At 40.5% G+C, this 17,079-nt stretch overlaps 1 protein-coding gene across 2 annotated transcripts; it reads left to right on the top strand.

Annotated features, from left to right (window-relative positions):
• Positions 1-369: 369 nt before the first annotated feature.
• On the top strand, positions 370-14,150 carry LOC147884321 (serine/arginine-rich SC35-like splicing factor SCL30A). 2 transcript variants are annotated; one of them, XM_087399060.1, is made up of 9 exons: positions 370-501; positions 9,732-9,875; positions 10,151-10,228; positions 11,150-11,314; positions 11,429-11,472; positions 11,572-11,635; positions 12,262-12,531; positions 12,771-12,983; positions 13,891-14,150. In XM_087399060.1, the coding sequence occupies exons 2-9, from the start codon at positions 9,736-9,738 to the stop codon at positions 13,931-13,933; spliced, it is 1,017 nt and encodes a 338-aa protein (XP_087255186.1). In that variant the 5' UTR covers positions 370-501; positions 9,732-9,735; the 3' UTR covers positions 13,934-14,150. The 2 variants fall into 2 exon arrangements, with proteins under 2 accessions (XP_087255186.1, XP_087255187.1); XM_087399061.1 differs by lacking the exons at positions 370-501; positions 9,732-9,875; positions 10,151-10,228 and adding an exon at positions 10,878-11,066.
• The last annotated feature ends 2,929 nt before the right edge of the window (positions 14,151-17,079 follow it).

Genomic DNA, 17,079 nt, shown 5'->3' with positions numbered 1-17,079 from the left:
AAAAGGAACTACATGGTAGATCTCCGCTTTAGACGCAAATCTTATTGCTGCTATAGCCTACCCCTAGCGGAGCAATGCTAATAAATCATGATTTTAAATGGCCATTTTTGCTTCTTGAGAATCGCCTTGACTTAGACCTACCTCACAACATGCCAAAAATAAAATAATAGACACACCCACCCACTCACACGCCTGATTTGAGGCTGCCTCTAGCTCCCTTGAGGATCGAACGAAGGCGCCCTACCACTCGCTTCCATCATAATTGTTAATTAACTTGAGCATGCTTTAGAGGGTAATTCAAACACATACTTTTAACTTGAGCATGCTTTAGAGGGTAATTCAAACACATACTTTTCCCTCGTGGTGAGGGTTCATTTAAACCTGGGGTTGCTCTTTTCGATGAGACAGGCAGTTTTCTCCTCCTCTTCTTCTTCTTCTTCAGCAACAGCAGCGCAAGCATTTTTGCCCTTGCCCTCGTCTACATCCCTAATTCAGCACAAGGTACGTCTCATCCTTTCCCCGTGGTGTTTTTCTGGCTATGCTGTCCATGGTTTCGTGTTTTTTCGCCACAATTGCAAGGCCCTGCTTGAACAGACCAGCGTTTACGTTTACAAAGTCGTGTCCCGACTCTTTTGGGTATATAACTTTCCACTCTTCCTTGATGTAGCGGCACCCTGGTTTTGGGAAGTGTACATTCTGAGACCCTTGCCTCCTAACGAGCCCTACATTGCTTAAGAAGTGGAGTGATAATTAGGCTTTCCGTATGGATTGACTTTTGTAATCGCGAACTGATGTTATGCCACGATGTCATTGTAATTAGTGCTCATGTCCCCGTTTTGAGGAGAACCGTTTTAACTTGAACCCACTCTTTTGTTCCCTTTCTGCATATTTACATTGGCCGTCTAGTGTAAAATAGAGGGTGACGATGGTTGAGAGCCGTTCAATGTGACGTTCAATTCTTGCTCGTCTAGGCCTAACGTCACTCATAACGTGGCCCTTTAGATAGCTTAGGACATTCCTCTCACAAGTCAATGGAGCAACAGCGCAGTCACAGCATATATATAAGTTTACTGAGTTTCATTAGTAATACACTCTTGCACTTGCTGTAAAGATGGGGTATGAGCATTTTTGAGTAATGGGGGCAAACTAATTTGTTGAGATTGGTAATATTGATAGAAATTTTACACATTATGATTCTTGCTAATAGTCTATTCTTCATGGAATATGGGTTTGATCAGAGCATATGTTTAAAGCATTTTCTTTGTGTAATGTTTGGAGTTTAAGATTGGAAAAGGTGATGAAAGCTCTTTGATCATGCTCTCAAATCCAAGAAGAGACATGGTAGGTTGTGTTAAGAATGGTGCCAAGTACGGCTTGATTCATAGGTACAAACATTCACGTTGCACACATGCCGTTAGCTCTCAAAAGCACAAGTATTTATGGTATTTATGAGCAAACTGGTCATAAAGGCTTAACTCACCTCAAAGCAGCTTGAAGCTTATGTGTTCTACACCAAAACGACATGTTTGCAAAGATTTAAGTTGTAAGAATGAAATCTTGATTCAAAGGTTTTAGACATATTTGAGAGATACAAAGTGCTCAAAGATTGTAGACGCTGAAGATGTACATTATTAGCTAGAACCTTAAAGCTATAGGGGAATCGTTCGAGATGGATCTTTACTTCAGTCCATCTCAAATCTCCCCCTTTTCCTCTCATGGCTACCATTTTGAAAGCTTGGACAGCTTCAAAGGCAGTCTTCAGAGAGTTCCATCCTCCTCTCGCGAAGAGATAGACATGCAGCCTATCATGTGGAATCATCATATATTGGATGAGCATGGCAGATCACTAGGAGCGTCACATTATATCTAGTGGTCTAGATGGGAGAGGGGGCCTGGAAAGCCTTCATAAAGTTTCTAGAGGATCATGTACTCTTATTAGTCAGCCACCTTAGAGAGAGTGCAGTTAGGATTCAATAGATAGATGCAGTTATAGCAGGGGAGTGGATGGATAGAGATGACATGCCGATCACAGAGTCTACTTGGTTGGGTGCTTTCATGAGGACGGGTATTTCTCTATAGATTATAGCCTTGCAGGATGCACTAGAGGATGCCCTTGTCTTTGAGATTTGGTCGAGAGGAAGACTTGCACAGATCTTCAGAGGATATTTTTTTGGGTTGCCTTTCAGCTGGTCATGATTGCATGTTAATGGAGTGGGGGAAGGATTCACAATGGTATCTTGATCCTGATCCCGTTCTTCTGGCACTCGGGTCTTGGAGACTCTGGTTACATGGTGGTTTCCTCATTAGGTCCTTGCCGTGGGACCCTGGGAATGGAAAGGTAATCGAGAGAAGAGCATCCCCTTCTTTCGTTACACAATCAAAAATGCCAGGAGATCCCAGCTCAATAGTAGAGGTTGGAGGCCCTCCAGAGCTCCCCAGCTCAATAGTAGAGGTTGGAGGCCCTCCAGAGCTCATCGTTGGGATAGTTTTCAAATTTCTGCAGATATGCAGGAAAACTTTTGGAGAAGGCTCTGGAAATCTCTTAGGAATAGAAAAACTACTCTTTTCTTTTGGCTTTCTATTCACGGAGGGATTGCAATGAACCTGTGGAAATCTAGGTTCTGCGATGACCCTACATGTCCTTGATGCCACACAGCAGTTGAGTCAGCTCAGCATTGCCTCTGAGCGTGCAGACAGACAAGGATGAACTGGAAGGGTGTTGCTAGGATACTTTGCATATTTCATAGAGCACCTTTCTTTATAACTTGGGGATCAGTTGCATGGTTGTCTGACGCCATCTTGTGCAGTCATGTTTCGTCCGGTTCCTTTCACTCCTTTCAGAGCTGCCCATACCTCTATAGACACATCTTGGGAGATTTTGGCTAGTATTTCAGCTTGGCATTTTTAGAGGGCATCTTTCTTTATAGAGCACCTTTCTTTATGACCTGGGGATCAATTGCATGGTTGTCTCTTATTGGTCATTAGGTGTTTTTCGAGGGACATGGCTCAGATTCAGTCTTCTTCCTACGACGCCATCTTGTGCAGTCATGTTTCCTCCGGTTCCTTTCACTCCTTTTAGAGCTACCCATACCTCTATAGACATATGGGAGATTCTAGCTAGTATTTCAGCTTGGCATTTTTAGAGGGCCAGATGCATGGAGGCAATGGAGAGTTCCCAGGGTCACCCTTCCCAGACTATGGCCAATATATGGACTGATACTATACACACTTTGATGGCCATTTGGGTGAGCATGCAGGGATCTTTGAGAGCAGCTACTACTAGGAGGGATATCTTTTTTAGAGTTTGGAGGGGATCTCCTTTCTTCTCTGATTCTCCTTCAGGGTTGAGGTGGCATTTTCAGCCTCCACCTTGGATTTTTGTTGGCTCTTTTTGAGCTGGTTTATTTTTTCATGCATCTCATGATGTACTTTCACATTCGAGCTTGCTCTTGCAGTTTTCATTCATACTTCATAAAGTAATCTTTTTTGCAAAAATAAAATAAAATAGGAGAATTGTTCCAACAAGAACTGCTATTTCCATCAGCCCTAATTTTTATGCATGAGTATATGCAACGAATGTTCTTTTTGAGACTTGATTGAATTGTTTCTTAAACTTAGGCAACTTAGGATTATACGTGATTCATCGAGTCTCTTGTAAGATGTGGTTATTTATTATTTTAAAAACTTAGTCAAGCTAGGGTTCATAGACCGTTTATTGGTTGTGGATATTCTATACTTTGAAGATTTTATGTACAAAGTTTTGATTTCATTTGATAGAAGAATTTATTGTTTTTGTTTCTTTATATTGAATTGCCTAGAAAGTGGAAGTTTTGGCCACTTCTTATATATTAGTAGTACTCAATTGGTTTGTTTGCATGTCAATATCTATGATAAAGGACAACACCTTGCGTTATTAATTGATTGCGCCCAATATACTTGGTTGAATAATGAACTCAAAAGTTACGAAATTATGAAAAGAGTTTGTATGCGAGTTTGACTTCAAATGGACGGAAGAGCGCCCTTGTGAGAATCTGTTGCTTTGTTGATGCCTACACGCAAGGTGTCTGAGAAAGAAGACTCGTTCACATATGAAGAGGGATATCCTTTCATTTGTGACCCTTGAGGTCTCTCAAGGACGATCTTCCCATTTAACTCTAGTGTTGTCTCATAGGTGTAGCTACCGTTTAATGTATCCTTGCCTTTCATATACCCCCTAGGACCTAGGCATGTGATTGCTTATCTTTATTAATGAATATTGACCAATAATACATCTACCATTTAAACCACTTGGTCCCATCGAGACCTCCAATCGAGATCTAGGCCACAACATGGCAGTTGTAAAAAATAGTAATGTCAATATCACATGGACATTGCAATACCAATGAAATTTACACAGTGTCAACACCGTCCAAGCCTAGGACATATGCACGATCATGTTGGTGAGTGTCGTTTTGATCATGACATTCCTCTCGCTTATATATGTAAGAGAGAGAGAGAGAGAGAGAGAGAGAGAGAGAGAGAGAGAGAGAGAATTTATTAGAGTCTACGAAAGACCGATGGGTCTATGAGACGTTTAAAAACCTGATATAAATAAGCAAAAGGGTGGAGCTACTAAGCGAGCATCATCACCCATGCTGAATGCTAAGTCCAAAAAAATATGTAGTCGAATAGCATCATTGGTGTCATCAACATCATCCTCATTAGTACGTCGTGACCTAATGGTGGTGTAGTTGTCAAGGGGGGCTCAGGGGAAGGGTGAGATCATGATGATGTGTTGGAATCTGCCCTGCTTTATCACTATGAACAGCTCTTTGTCTCTAATATAAAGGCCTCAATAAACTGTAGACACTCTCTTCTGCTCTCTCTCTCTCTCTCTCCCTCTCTTTGCAAACATGCTAGGACCTAGGACAATATGTCGGGCTGGGCCCCCCCCCAAAGGTATTTTATTCATGAGAGAGAATCTGAGTACAACAGTTCAGCGTGGAAGCTGAGTGACAAAATACAAAACGTGAAAGCAATTACAAGAGCTCAAGGCTCCTTGATTAGGCAACATGCCACTTCTCAAACATTAACTAGACTTTAGTTACATGTCACAAAGGGCAAAAACTCTAGGGTCTTCGTAGCCCTTGGGTCACACAGACACCTCTTGGCTGCACATAGAGCTCCAAAGCTCTTGGGTTCTCAGCCCCGCTTGGTACCTGCAATTAACAACTAAAGCGCACAACCGTGGTACCCATAAATGGTTAGCGCTTTTGCATGCAATTAGACCATAGACTAATCCTAGTCACTTGTGGGCGTCCCCACTGAACAAAAACACATGAACAAAACATAGAACGCAATTCTTTCAACCCTCTTGGTTGTAATTAAGGGGCTTGACCATTAGTCATAGCATTTTAATTATGGCCAAGTCTCTCCAACCGAAGTTGGCGCACCTTGGTTAACGAGGTTTACCCTCGTGGCATGAGCCAAGTCTCGTTGACCGAAGTCAACACTCTCTAACCGAAGTTAGCACTTTAATTGCTTGGTTAACCGTGGTTAACCATCTTGGTTGAAGCCAGATCTTCCTAATTGAGGTTAGGCTTGCTTACTTGAGGTTATGCTTACTTAACCGAGGTTAAGTATCTTTGACTGGAGTCAAGACTTTGACCAAACGAAAGTAACTCTTTGAACATAATTAAATAAAAGAAGAACTCATTAATTATGTTCAATAAATGGTCAACTTATGCTTTGCCTTGAATATATAAAGCATGGTGACATCCCCTCGGCTTCTATTCAGTTGACCTCAACTGAAAAGCTTCCTTGTAAACATCCCAAAGCTATGGATGATCAGACAACATGTCTTCATCCATCCACTTGGAATCCAATGCTGAATAATTCTTGAATTTTACAAGATACCTGTACAATTCCTTGCCTTGAGGGCCCTTGCGTACAGTATGGTACACAATCTGCTCTGGCTGAAAGACCTCCTCCACCTCATCCACTTCTGGTGGATCCTCTGTTACTGGCTCTATAGGCTCTAGTTCCTGAAATTTTCTTAGAAGATTCACCTGAAAAGCATTGTGAATCCTCCAATGCTCTAGCAATGCCAACTTGTATGCAACCTCATTTATTTCTTTTGTAACCTTGAAAGGGCCATAATATTTGGGAGATAACTTTGCATACACTTTCTGCTTGCCTTTAAACTTGCGGAGCCTAGCTTTCTCGAACCTCCTTGAGATCTAACTATCTCCTATGCTTATCTGTAGCTCTTTTATGCTTTCTTGAGACCTTTCAATTGCTGTTTGGACTTGGCTGAAAGCTGTTTGGAGGTCTTTAACAAACTGATCAGCTGCAAATATTTTCATCTTTGGTCCTCAGGATCGGTGGCAGAATCACCTTCCCATAGATGACCTCAAAAGGGGCTTTCCCTGTGGAGCTGTGAACTGAATTATTGTCAGTGAACTCCACCAATGGTAGGTACTTTTCCCAGTTTAACCTTGGTCACCCACGTAGCAGTTCAGCATATCCAATGCTGTAGAATTTGCTACCTCACCATGGTTGTAAGACATGTTAAGATATGATACGTTAGACACGCTTCAGACACGAGTGTCTAAATTGTCTTAAAGATAATACACGTAAGACACGCCATTGTGGTTATAATAATAAATATTTAATTAATATATGTATAGGTATACAAATGTACAACTTGCTAGCATAGCTAGCTGCTAGATTCTAGAAGGGTACAATAAGCTACACTTAAATAATGCAAGAAGAAACAATGCACTTGTACAATGTAGCTAAGAGTCAAGACTCGTCACTCAAGACTTAAAAGTTAAAGTTAAGACTCACGATTGAAGAGCTCGCAAGTTTTGAGTACTTAAAGGTTTAAACTGACAATTGAATCTTGTCACATGTGACATGAATGAAATCTGCATCTCGATACATATAATTGAAACGAAGCTTTCGATTCTCAAGACTCAAATCTCTGAAGATTCATCCTAATCTGAATCTATGAGGTCACTGCCACTGCTAGATCCAAAGTCACCATCAATGATAGCATGGCTAAGTCAAACTCAGTGTTTGTTGTTACCCACCAAAAAAATTTAAAAAAACACGAGTGTCTAAAGGTGTCTTAAGGTAAGACACGTGTCTTAAGTGTCTTATCATAAGACAGAGTGTCTTAACAACCATGTACCACACTTTGACCATCTGTTTGGGGATGGAAGGAAGAAGAAAAATTCAGATTTGTCCTCAACGCTTCCGACATCGCTACAGGAGCAGTCTTGATGCAAGAAGGCAGAGTTATTGCTTTTGACAGCCATAAACATTCTGATATCCAAACCCGATATCCGGTTTATGATAAGGAGTTTCTTGCTGTTGTACATGCTTATCGCTCTTGGAAACATTATCTCATGGGTGCCGACTCTGTGGTCAAAACAGACCATCACTCTTTAAAGTACATCTTTACTCAGCCAGTCATGAACGCTCGACAAGCACGCTGGGTTGAGTTTTTGGCCAATTTTCACATGACCATTGAGTACATACCAGGACTACGCAATGTAGTTGCAGATGCTCTCAGCAGGTTACCTCTAGCATCAGCCATGGTAATCTCTACATTATCTGTGGATGTTCCGAATTCATTCAAAGGAAAGTATTTCAATGATAAAGACTTCGGCACAACAGTACAGGTTCAGATCAACCTTCGACTTCCGAACAGAAGATTTTCTCATCCTATTCTTATACGGACGACCTTCTGTATTATCAAGATCGCGTCTGTGTACCACATGACAAGGATGTTCGACGTCTTTTGTTAAAAGAGCATCATGTAGTTCCTTATGCTGCCCATCCAGGCATCAATAAGACTTATCGGTTACTCAGTGCAACATACTACTGGCCTCAAATGAAAAGAGATGTCATCAACATGGTTACATCTTGCTTATCATGTCAACAAATGAAAGCAAGTCGACGACTTCCAACAGGACTTCTTCAGTCTCTTCCAGTTCCAACTGAAAGGTGGGAAAGTATTTCCATGGATTTCATTACAACACTACCACGATCCTCCAAAGGTAACACTCAGATTATGGTAATTGTTGATCGCTTGTCCAAAATGGCACACTTTGTTGCTTGCAAAAGCAGTGCACAGGCCTCGGACATAGCCAAACTCTTTATACAACACATCTTCCGACACCATGGATTACCCAAAAATATCATATCCGACAGAGATCCTAAGTTTACCAGTCACTTTTGGATTTCACTGTTCGAATCTTTGGGTACAACTCTACTGTTCAGTTCAGCTTACCACCCAGAATCAGATGGCCAGATTGAAAGAGTCAACCAAGTTCTAGAAGAAATGCTTCGACATTATGTTCAGTCACGCCTTGCAGCCTGGGAAGAGTATCTACCACTCCTCGAGTTTGCTTATAATAACTCTTTTCATAGTGCCATCAGCATGACTCCATTCCAAGCAACTTATGGACACACTCCGATTGTACCAACGAATTTTGTACTTCAACATCGAGTAGCCCTAGCTGATCAACTGGTTCAAGAAATGCAAGACATTCTACTGCAAGTCAGGGATCATATGCGAAAAGCGCAAGAGCGGTATCAACGGTCTGCCAACAAACATAGACGTCACTTGGAATTTAACACTGGTGACATGGTGCTATTATTTGTAGCCCCACATCGCTATAAGACGGTTAAGTCTGTGTTTCCTAAGTTGCGACCAAGATACTATAGACCTTTCCGGATCGTCAAGAAAAATTCACCTTTAAGTTATAAATTGGAATTACCACCATCATGGGGTAAAATCCATCCAACATTTCATATTTCTTGGCTAAAGACGTACATTCCAGGCGATGAAGCAGTTCCTCCTGCAGGTGATTATGTCCCAGAAATTGAAGACGATTATGTTCTCCTTATTCCTGAGCGTATTCTCGACCATCGACAGCGAGAGACTCGACATCGACTTATCACGGAATTCCTTGTTCTTTGGCGAGATCTGGACGACTCCGACGCTACTTGGCAGTCTGATGAAGACTTACAGCAGTACCCTGACATTTTACAGCAGTATTTTCAGAATCTACCATGATATTTTCTACATCAGTTCATTATCTCCACCAGGGTCTTCTTTTGAGTGGGAGGGGATGTCACGATCTGTGACGTATTCCTTTCTCTTTCTAGACTTATGGATGGTTTAATGAATGGACACTTGTGGAAGGGTATGACCTTTCGACGGGACACTTGACTTTTCGACGGGACACTTCTTAATGAGGCACAACCCTTCACAAGAGACATTCTAATGAAGAGACATTCCTATTGTAATGTACCCTCTCATCAAGGGTCACACCCTTCACAAGGGGTACACACCTCTTCATGCACATACCCTTTGGAGTACACACCTTTTCATGTGTGACTCTTCACTCTCTATATAAGAGAGGCCCAATTGTATGAATGACAATCACATCCACCCTACAGATATTCAAGCAATACAGTTATTCCTTGTTCTCTGCTATCTCAGTCTCCTTTCTGTTCCTTAGCACAGTTCTAAATATAGTAAATCTAGGATTTCTTACAGAGAGATTATATAAAAGAATGTTATAAAGTTGTTGGCTGTCTAACAAACTATTTTGCTTTTGTAGTGGTCAGTCTAAAAAGCAGTTCACATATATGGGCTCGTGTGTAATTGTTGGAATTGGTTATGAACTTGTTGACCTATGGTACGACTAACATGGAGGGTGGGCTTTCTTTTTCAGAAGCATGAGGCGGCGGACTCCTAGTTACAGTCCTCCAAGGAGGAGCTATGGTGGACGGGGTAGAAGTCCTCCAAGAGGACGCTATAGTGGGCGCAGAGATCTTGCTTGTGGCCTTCTTGTTCGCAATATTCCTAAAGATAGCAGGTTTGTTTGTATACATGTGGCTTGAATCTACTTTTGTGGTGGTTATGCCTTTCTACAGTCCGTTAATAAATTAAGGCCAGCACATCTTTGCCTTAATTTCAGAGATTTTGGGAAAGATGGATACATTCTGTTATAATTAAAAGACTTCTGTTATACTTGTCAAAAACATCAAACAGGATTCTGCAACTATGGCTTTGTTTGTTTGGCATGTTTCATTTTGTATTTTAGATGCATTTTCTCACTTTAAAAGGGCCTTTTACTGTGTGATACTGCAGACCTGAGGATGTACGTGTTCCATTTGAGCGATTTGGTCGTATCAGGGATGTGTATCTCCCAAAAGATTATTACACTGGGTAGGCTTTCTTCTCTTACCTTTGAGAAACCTTGAAAAATATTTGAATATACACATTTGCCAGTTGCAGACATGCGAAAGACATAATGAGGGTCTGCCCCTGCAGTTGCACTTTGAAAGAAAAGAGCAATCACACATTTGGTTGGCAGGAGTAATATGGAAAACTTGACCCACAAAAATGTGCATTGACCCTTATTAGATCTGGTATAGCTTTGGGCTGTCTAAGATATCATAGTAAGTCACTTGTTCAGGTAGTGTTCTTTTCTACATCCAATTATGCATGTCACTTGAATGACATTGTCTTCCCTCATTAGAGGTAGACTGGTGTAGGCCCATCACTGAGACTCACAGGAAGCTATCACGGCTCACTCTTTGGTGTCTCTATGTTGCCTAACTTTGTGGCTTCTTCAAGGCTGTAGAGGTGGTGTACAAAGGGAAGGTTTTCTGAAGGCCTTTAAGAAAGTCGATTCAAAGAAGTTTGAGGCGAAGATAGTTCGTTGCCAACTGAAGTGATGGACCCTTAAGAGAAGAGAGAAAATGGAGCAAAGTTGAGTCCCAACTGGTTCATTTTCTCAAGTGAAGTGAAGAATATGAAGTACCATACATATAAATGAACTGGCGCAGATAGTGACTTACAAAGCAAGGTCAGCAGCCAAGAGCTTGGTTTGTTATGTACTTGTGAACCATATGATCGGAAGTGTTGTCAGAATACGTCTGGTATGTATATGCCAGAGGGTGGTTGTGGTGATTGGGCTAGAAAAAGAGTGAAAATGTATAGAGATGGCCGCAAGTACCCTTTCAACTATTCCCCCCTATGAGCTCTCGGCTTCTCATTTAAGGCAAGACCATTGCATGTAGAGTACTGTTTTAATCTTTGTAGCTTGAGTGCTTCACCCTAACGAGCTAGAATTTGCATTTGCAGGGAGCCTCGGGGTTTTGGTTTTGTGCAATATTTGGATGCTGTCGATGCAGCTGAAGCAAAGCGACATATGGATGGTCAAATTTTCCATGGACGAGAGATCACAGTGGTTTTTGCTGAAGAGAACAGGAAAAGGCCTGAGGAAATGAGGGCAAAAGGAAGATCAAGGTTATGTCATTACGATAATCTGCTAGCTTTGATAGGCTATTTGCAATTTTTAAGGTGTTGTCGCTTGAAACATGTATGCTATATACACCCTGAAAGCCTCTTTTGTGGATACAGAGGGCGCGTAAGCTATGGAGGGCGCAGGTGGTCTCCTTATCGTGGTATTGTGCCTCTACTGTGTCCAATATCACTCTCGCCTTGCTACTTGTTTTAGATTAAAACAGACTCAATATCCGAATGTTGCTTGGTCTTGGATGCAGGTTATTCACCATCCGGCTCCCCTCGCTATCGATCGCCCTCCCCAAGAGGTGGTCGGTACTCAAGGTAGCCCTTTGTTTAAGTGGTCTTTTCTTGTCTTCGCTATCCTTATTTCAGATGGACATGTGGGGGACGCAAAGGCATCCTTGCTTGAGTCTGGTGTTTCAGAGTCCCTCGGAGTACTGCTGAATTGTTGGGCTCAATAGAATGTTGAAATCCTTCTAACACGAGTTTTTTGTTGAAAGCTTTCTTGTCGTTGTTTGCGTTTTTTTGGGCATATTTGCATATTTACACAAAGAGAGACCCCCTAGAACCCCTTCCTCAAAGTAATGAAGACAGGATATAAAGTAGGGCAGAGAAGAAGCAAAGGCATTTGGCCAGATGAATCAAGCAGATTGTTATGAGGGGTGTGAGAGGGGAAATAATGCTGATCAAAGTTTTGAGAGAGGATGAAAGATTACCAAGGCTCAGTGAAGAAAAGAAAAAGAGCTAAAGGGGATCCCACTAAGAGAAACGATTAAGAGACTGTGCCCCAGCCATCATTAAGGTGCTACTCGAAATATTTACTTGTTTTCCGGATTGCTGAGCTGCTGATTTTCTATCAGGAGGGTGGTTGATTTTATCCCACAATTTGTGACGACTGTGTTTCTGCAACATATACATTGGATTCATTTTTGCTGCCATTTATACAGGTCCAATAATGTTGCTCCCAGACGTGAAAGGTACCAGTCACCGTCTCCATCTCCTGCAAGGGGCAGGACTCGTTTCTCCAGGTCCCCTGATACTCGCAAGAGGGGACGAGATCGCTCTCTTGGTGATAGTTCATATTCTCCTCTTCCAAAGGATGAGCTGGATGGTCATAAAAAGGGAGGGGGCAATTCTCTGTCTGAGGAAAGATCGTATTCTCCCCAGTCCAAGGATCGGCAAGCAAAGTCTCCAGCAAAACGCCAAAGCAATTCATGGTATGTTTTATATGAGCACAAATATAGTTGGCCAGCTATGGACTCATATTATACAGTCCTCCTTATAGTAGTCTGATAATATGCGTAATGTCAGAATAACGTCTTCCAATATACGTAATGGGCACATGTCTTTAAACGTTAAGGGCTATTTTTCATGAGGGTGATCTTTTCTCTGTTGTAATTGCAAGATTTCAATCTTGTTTTCTATTGTGTCTTGAGTGTTGGGTTGGCCTTTGCAGTTCACCTTCTCGCTCACCTGCATCTGTACGGTATTCCAAATCTCCTCACAAGCATTCAAGGTCACGATCAAAATCTTGGAGAGAATCAAAGTCTCCTCGCTCTCCTCCTGTACCTCGGAGGAGGAGGTTTTCTGTGTGTTCAAGGCACTCAAACTCAAAGGATTTACCAGATCCAGCTCAAAAAACATATTCCAGTCTTACCCCTGAAGAAAGGTACATGACTGAGGTTAAAACTGCATTCTTTGTTTTGTTTTTAGAGGATGAGTTTGGGCATGTTCCTGGATTCTAGATGTATCTTTCTTTTTCTGCCTCAAGGTGTCAGGAGAGAGCAGAGTACAAATCTTAGCAGTGGGCTGCTAAGTACCATTCCCATTGTCATATTTGATGCCAGGAAGAAATTGTGGTCTTGTGCTATGGAGGACATATGGTATTAGAATTATGAGGTTTTAGGCCTGGAAGCTGCAGGAGCTAGTAGGTAATCAAGGTATAATCCAAGAAGGTAGGATATGTCACCCAAGGAGGTAGCCTTTGTAGCAGACATGATTCCTGGGGTGACCGAGGTCCTGTTAAAGCAGTTTTTGATTGTATAGAATTGTGTAGCCTTCGATCCTAGAATCCTTTGCAAGAAAAGTGTTGCTATCAGCATTGTGTCAATAATGGGGAAGAGAGCCGGTTGAGTGAAATGTTTAGATAACTGGTGAAGGCTTACTGCTCAATTATAACTGTAAACATAGTGGAGGGTTAGCCAGTAGGGTCAATACATGAAGGGTGCCACTCATGTGCTTTTGCCTCGAGTGGTGAGCGGTGATAGACAGTGGCTGACATCATGAGCAGCCAAGATCTCAGGTACTCGTTTCGAAGTTATTGGAAGCAGTCACAAAATATAGAGTTGGCCTGAGTTTCTGCAGCATTTGACAAGTATCTGTTTTTGTACATGGCTCCCTACAGAAAATATATTAGCACTTTTGCTCTTGGGAAAAGAACTGATGGAGGGATATCTGTTGTAGTTAAGCTCTGCATTGCATATGTGTGAGTTCAGATGGGCAGAATTGTGTTTTTTAGTGAAGTGGGAAATGCTTCCTTTCTGATTATGATGTATCACTCTGTTCTTTTGTTGTAGGTCTCCACATGGAGAGTCAGAGTCACCTGGACGTTCACAATGAAAAAACTGTTAGGTGCAAATACGAGGAGTGAGTGTACTTACTACATCATCAAACTCTTGTGGATATGTAGGAAGGAGCTTTTTCACCAATTTTGTTTAAAAACTCGTGTGCCAAAAAGGTGCTTCTAGGACTCTACATCCAGAGCTCACAAACTCATGAGTGAAAAATAGTGGTTCTTGCTGTTGAAAGAAAAGTTCTGCCTCTAGTTTTTAGATAATTCTGCATCTGCTTGTTTGAGTATATGCTAAGTCTACACTAAATTCTATGGATACTTATGTTTCAGCTTGAACTAGTTTCATGAAGCAATATTAGATACACCACACGGTTTTCTCTAAATAATGTAAGATTTTAAATGCTAATTTTGAACCGAATGCTTCCATATTAAATCCAAAAAATGCCTAAATCTCTAAGAGGACCATAAACCTTGCCCTCCCTCCCCCCTCTTCATGGCCCCAACCCCGTCTACATCTTTTGCCAATCCTGTTCCCTTCATATAAGAACCATTGCGAGAGCTAGAGTCCTTGTATACAAATGCAGACATCCTCTTTATTGCCATTCTTTTTTTGTTATTTTTTGATCTTGCTTTCCTACACTTGTTCTTTTGGCATTTTAGATATTGTATCAGGTGTACATTTAGACCTCTCAAGTGATCATGGATTGTTGGGTTGTACTTCTTTGCCTATGATTACACAAAACAAGATGCTATAGGAGTTGGGGCTTCTACATGTGGAACTATGGTGAGTTGGGTTATAGATGGGAGGTTTCTTTCAAGTTTAACTCTTGTTCTTGTTCTTGACTCTTGTTCTTTCTTGTGACAAGAGTCAATTAAGAACACCTGCTAAATGAAATTGAAGGTGAACCAAAAAAAGCCACAATCTCTTCCATGTTTGAGTTCTCTTCCATTGGGGGGATCTCTAAAGTATATCTATAGTTTAACATTGAGAAACATGGAATGGCTAATTATTGAGAATGTTAGCACTATGAGAAACAGGGAATGGCTAATTAGTAAGTTTATAGTTTAACACTGAGAAACATGGAATGGCTGATAATTGAGAATGTTAGCACTATGAGAAACATGGAATGGCTAATTAGTAAGTTGGGTTGCCATGAATGGCTAGCTAGTCTAGATTGGATGGCTAGCAATTTATCTTGTTACAACTATTGAGTTAATTGATAAAGGCTATCAGGCATGCTTTTGTAGCCATTGGGTTACATTAAGCCATCAAGCTGGTCTAGATTGGATGGTTAGCAATTTATCTTGTCACAACCATTGACTTGAGTGATAAACCAAGCTTTGGGTTGGTTCGTAAACCATCGGGATTGTTGACTAGGACTAGCAAGGTTGTTTCTTATTTCAACCACCAGATTGCTCTCGAGAAAGAATATTGCATTATTCTCTTCCTTCCCTGCAACCTTCCTATTTCAAACTTTCTCTCACAGTCTTTATCTAGTTCTCTCAAGCCATGACAAGTTGTATCATATCGTATGATAAACTAAGAACATAGAACCTTATACTAACTAGACAGCAAACAAGGGCAGAGGGTGACTCACTTGAATGATCGATTGAGACATCTTTTGTCGCTACATTGAATCCAAATAAAGCACATGCCCAAATGAAAGCGATATGAGAATGGAGAGGGGAAAGAAACATGAGCATGGAGAGGGAAAATTATTTTTGAAATGCAGAAGTAGAGGTGCACATATGAGAAGAGGAAAAGATGTGAATGTGTAATATATGGGAGTAGACAAGACATGAGTATGCAATATGTATATATGGGATTTACAAAAGGGAGTCATAAAATTAAGACTCAATGCAAGAGGGGTGAAATTGTGAAAAAAAATTAGGCCTATGGTTTTTCCTTGTCTATTATACATATCACAAAGTTGGATGTGCCCTAACATTTGCAAGGAAGAGTGGTGTGGTACTTGGTTTGATGTTGTGAATTAATCATCTTTGTTATGTTTATGGACTCTATTGCAAGGAAGTGCATGGAAAATTAAGCAATGCAAAAATGGTAGATCATGTTGGATTTATTCAAAGAGCATTGCAAACGTATGATTGAATGCTTTCTATTGCATTTGATGGTGAACAAAGCTGTGAATATCACTAAAGATCAATCTTTAAATACCACCATATAGTTTCTCAAACAATACTAAATAAGATATGGAGCTTGTCCTTAGATAATTGTAATGCAACATTGCACACCCTTTAAACAATAACATTTGTTTCAATTAGCCGTCTCCGTCACTTTGTGAGAAGCTTGAGTAGTTCACTTTTGAATATATGTATAGCGCAAGTTTTAGATGTTTTTGAATACATTTAATGTCCTATGCAATTCGAGATACATATTTACACGCAAATTTATTGTCCAAATTTTCATATGCAAATTAGCATTTGCAATGGGTTTATTGATCTCATTCGAGAAGGTAATTTTGTATTGTTTTTTTCTCATATTCACATTTGAATGTCCTATGCACTTTGAGATACATGCTTCACATGCAAAATAACATTTGACATGGTTTATTAATCTCATTTAAGAAGGTAAGTTTTAAAGGTTTTATTCAAGAAGTTCATTTTGTAAAGTTCTAAGTTTGTCAAATTCCATTGAGCAACACAAGTTACTGATTGAGGAAACTATCAAACTACAATATATTCCATTAACCTTATACAAAATGGCTTTTTTTAATAAAAAGTTTTAAAAAGTATTCTTCTAGCCTTTGGTTGCCTTTACGGAAAGAAAAGTGAATTGTTTATGACATTGATTCAGTTTCTCACATGTTATTTATTGTTGTTGACTAACTATTAGTACATTAAAAAATATTTATATGATAAACTACATGGCAAAAATAGGCTCTTTGTAGTCTCATAATATATTGGCTCATATGTCATGGGTATAAAATAGTCAATGAAGCTGAATATACTCCTAATTAGATTATCATAAGACTAGCTTGTTTGGGGGTAAGACCTTATGGTTATCATTTCACAAAAAAATTGCTCTAATATTTTCATTCCTCCCATCTATCAAGTTGACACAGTAGGCCTTCAACAGCTTCTTGGAATACATTAGTCCGTCTCTTTAAAAAGTTGGATGTCTAGAAGTTTTATTCTGTTACTATTGCTAGCTTGATCTTACTATTCACCCTCT

This window comes from Dipteris shenzhenensis, chromosome 27, assembly GCF_047967505.1.
Source record: "Dipteris shenzhenensis isolate YYH24624 ecotype China chromosome 27, Dip_SZ_1.0, whole genome shotgun sequence".
Taxonomy (NCBI): domain Eukaryota; kingdom Viridiplantae; phylum Streptophyta; class Polypodiopsida; order Gleicheniales; family Dipteridaceae; genus Dipteris; species Dipteris shenzhenensis.
The sequence above is the reverse complement of the archived record's forward strand: the minus strand, read 5'-3'. Positions and strand labels throughout refer to the sequence as shown.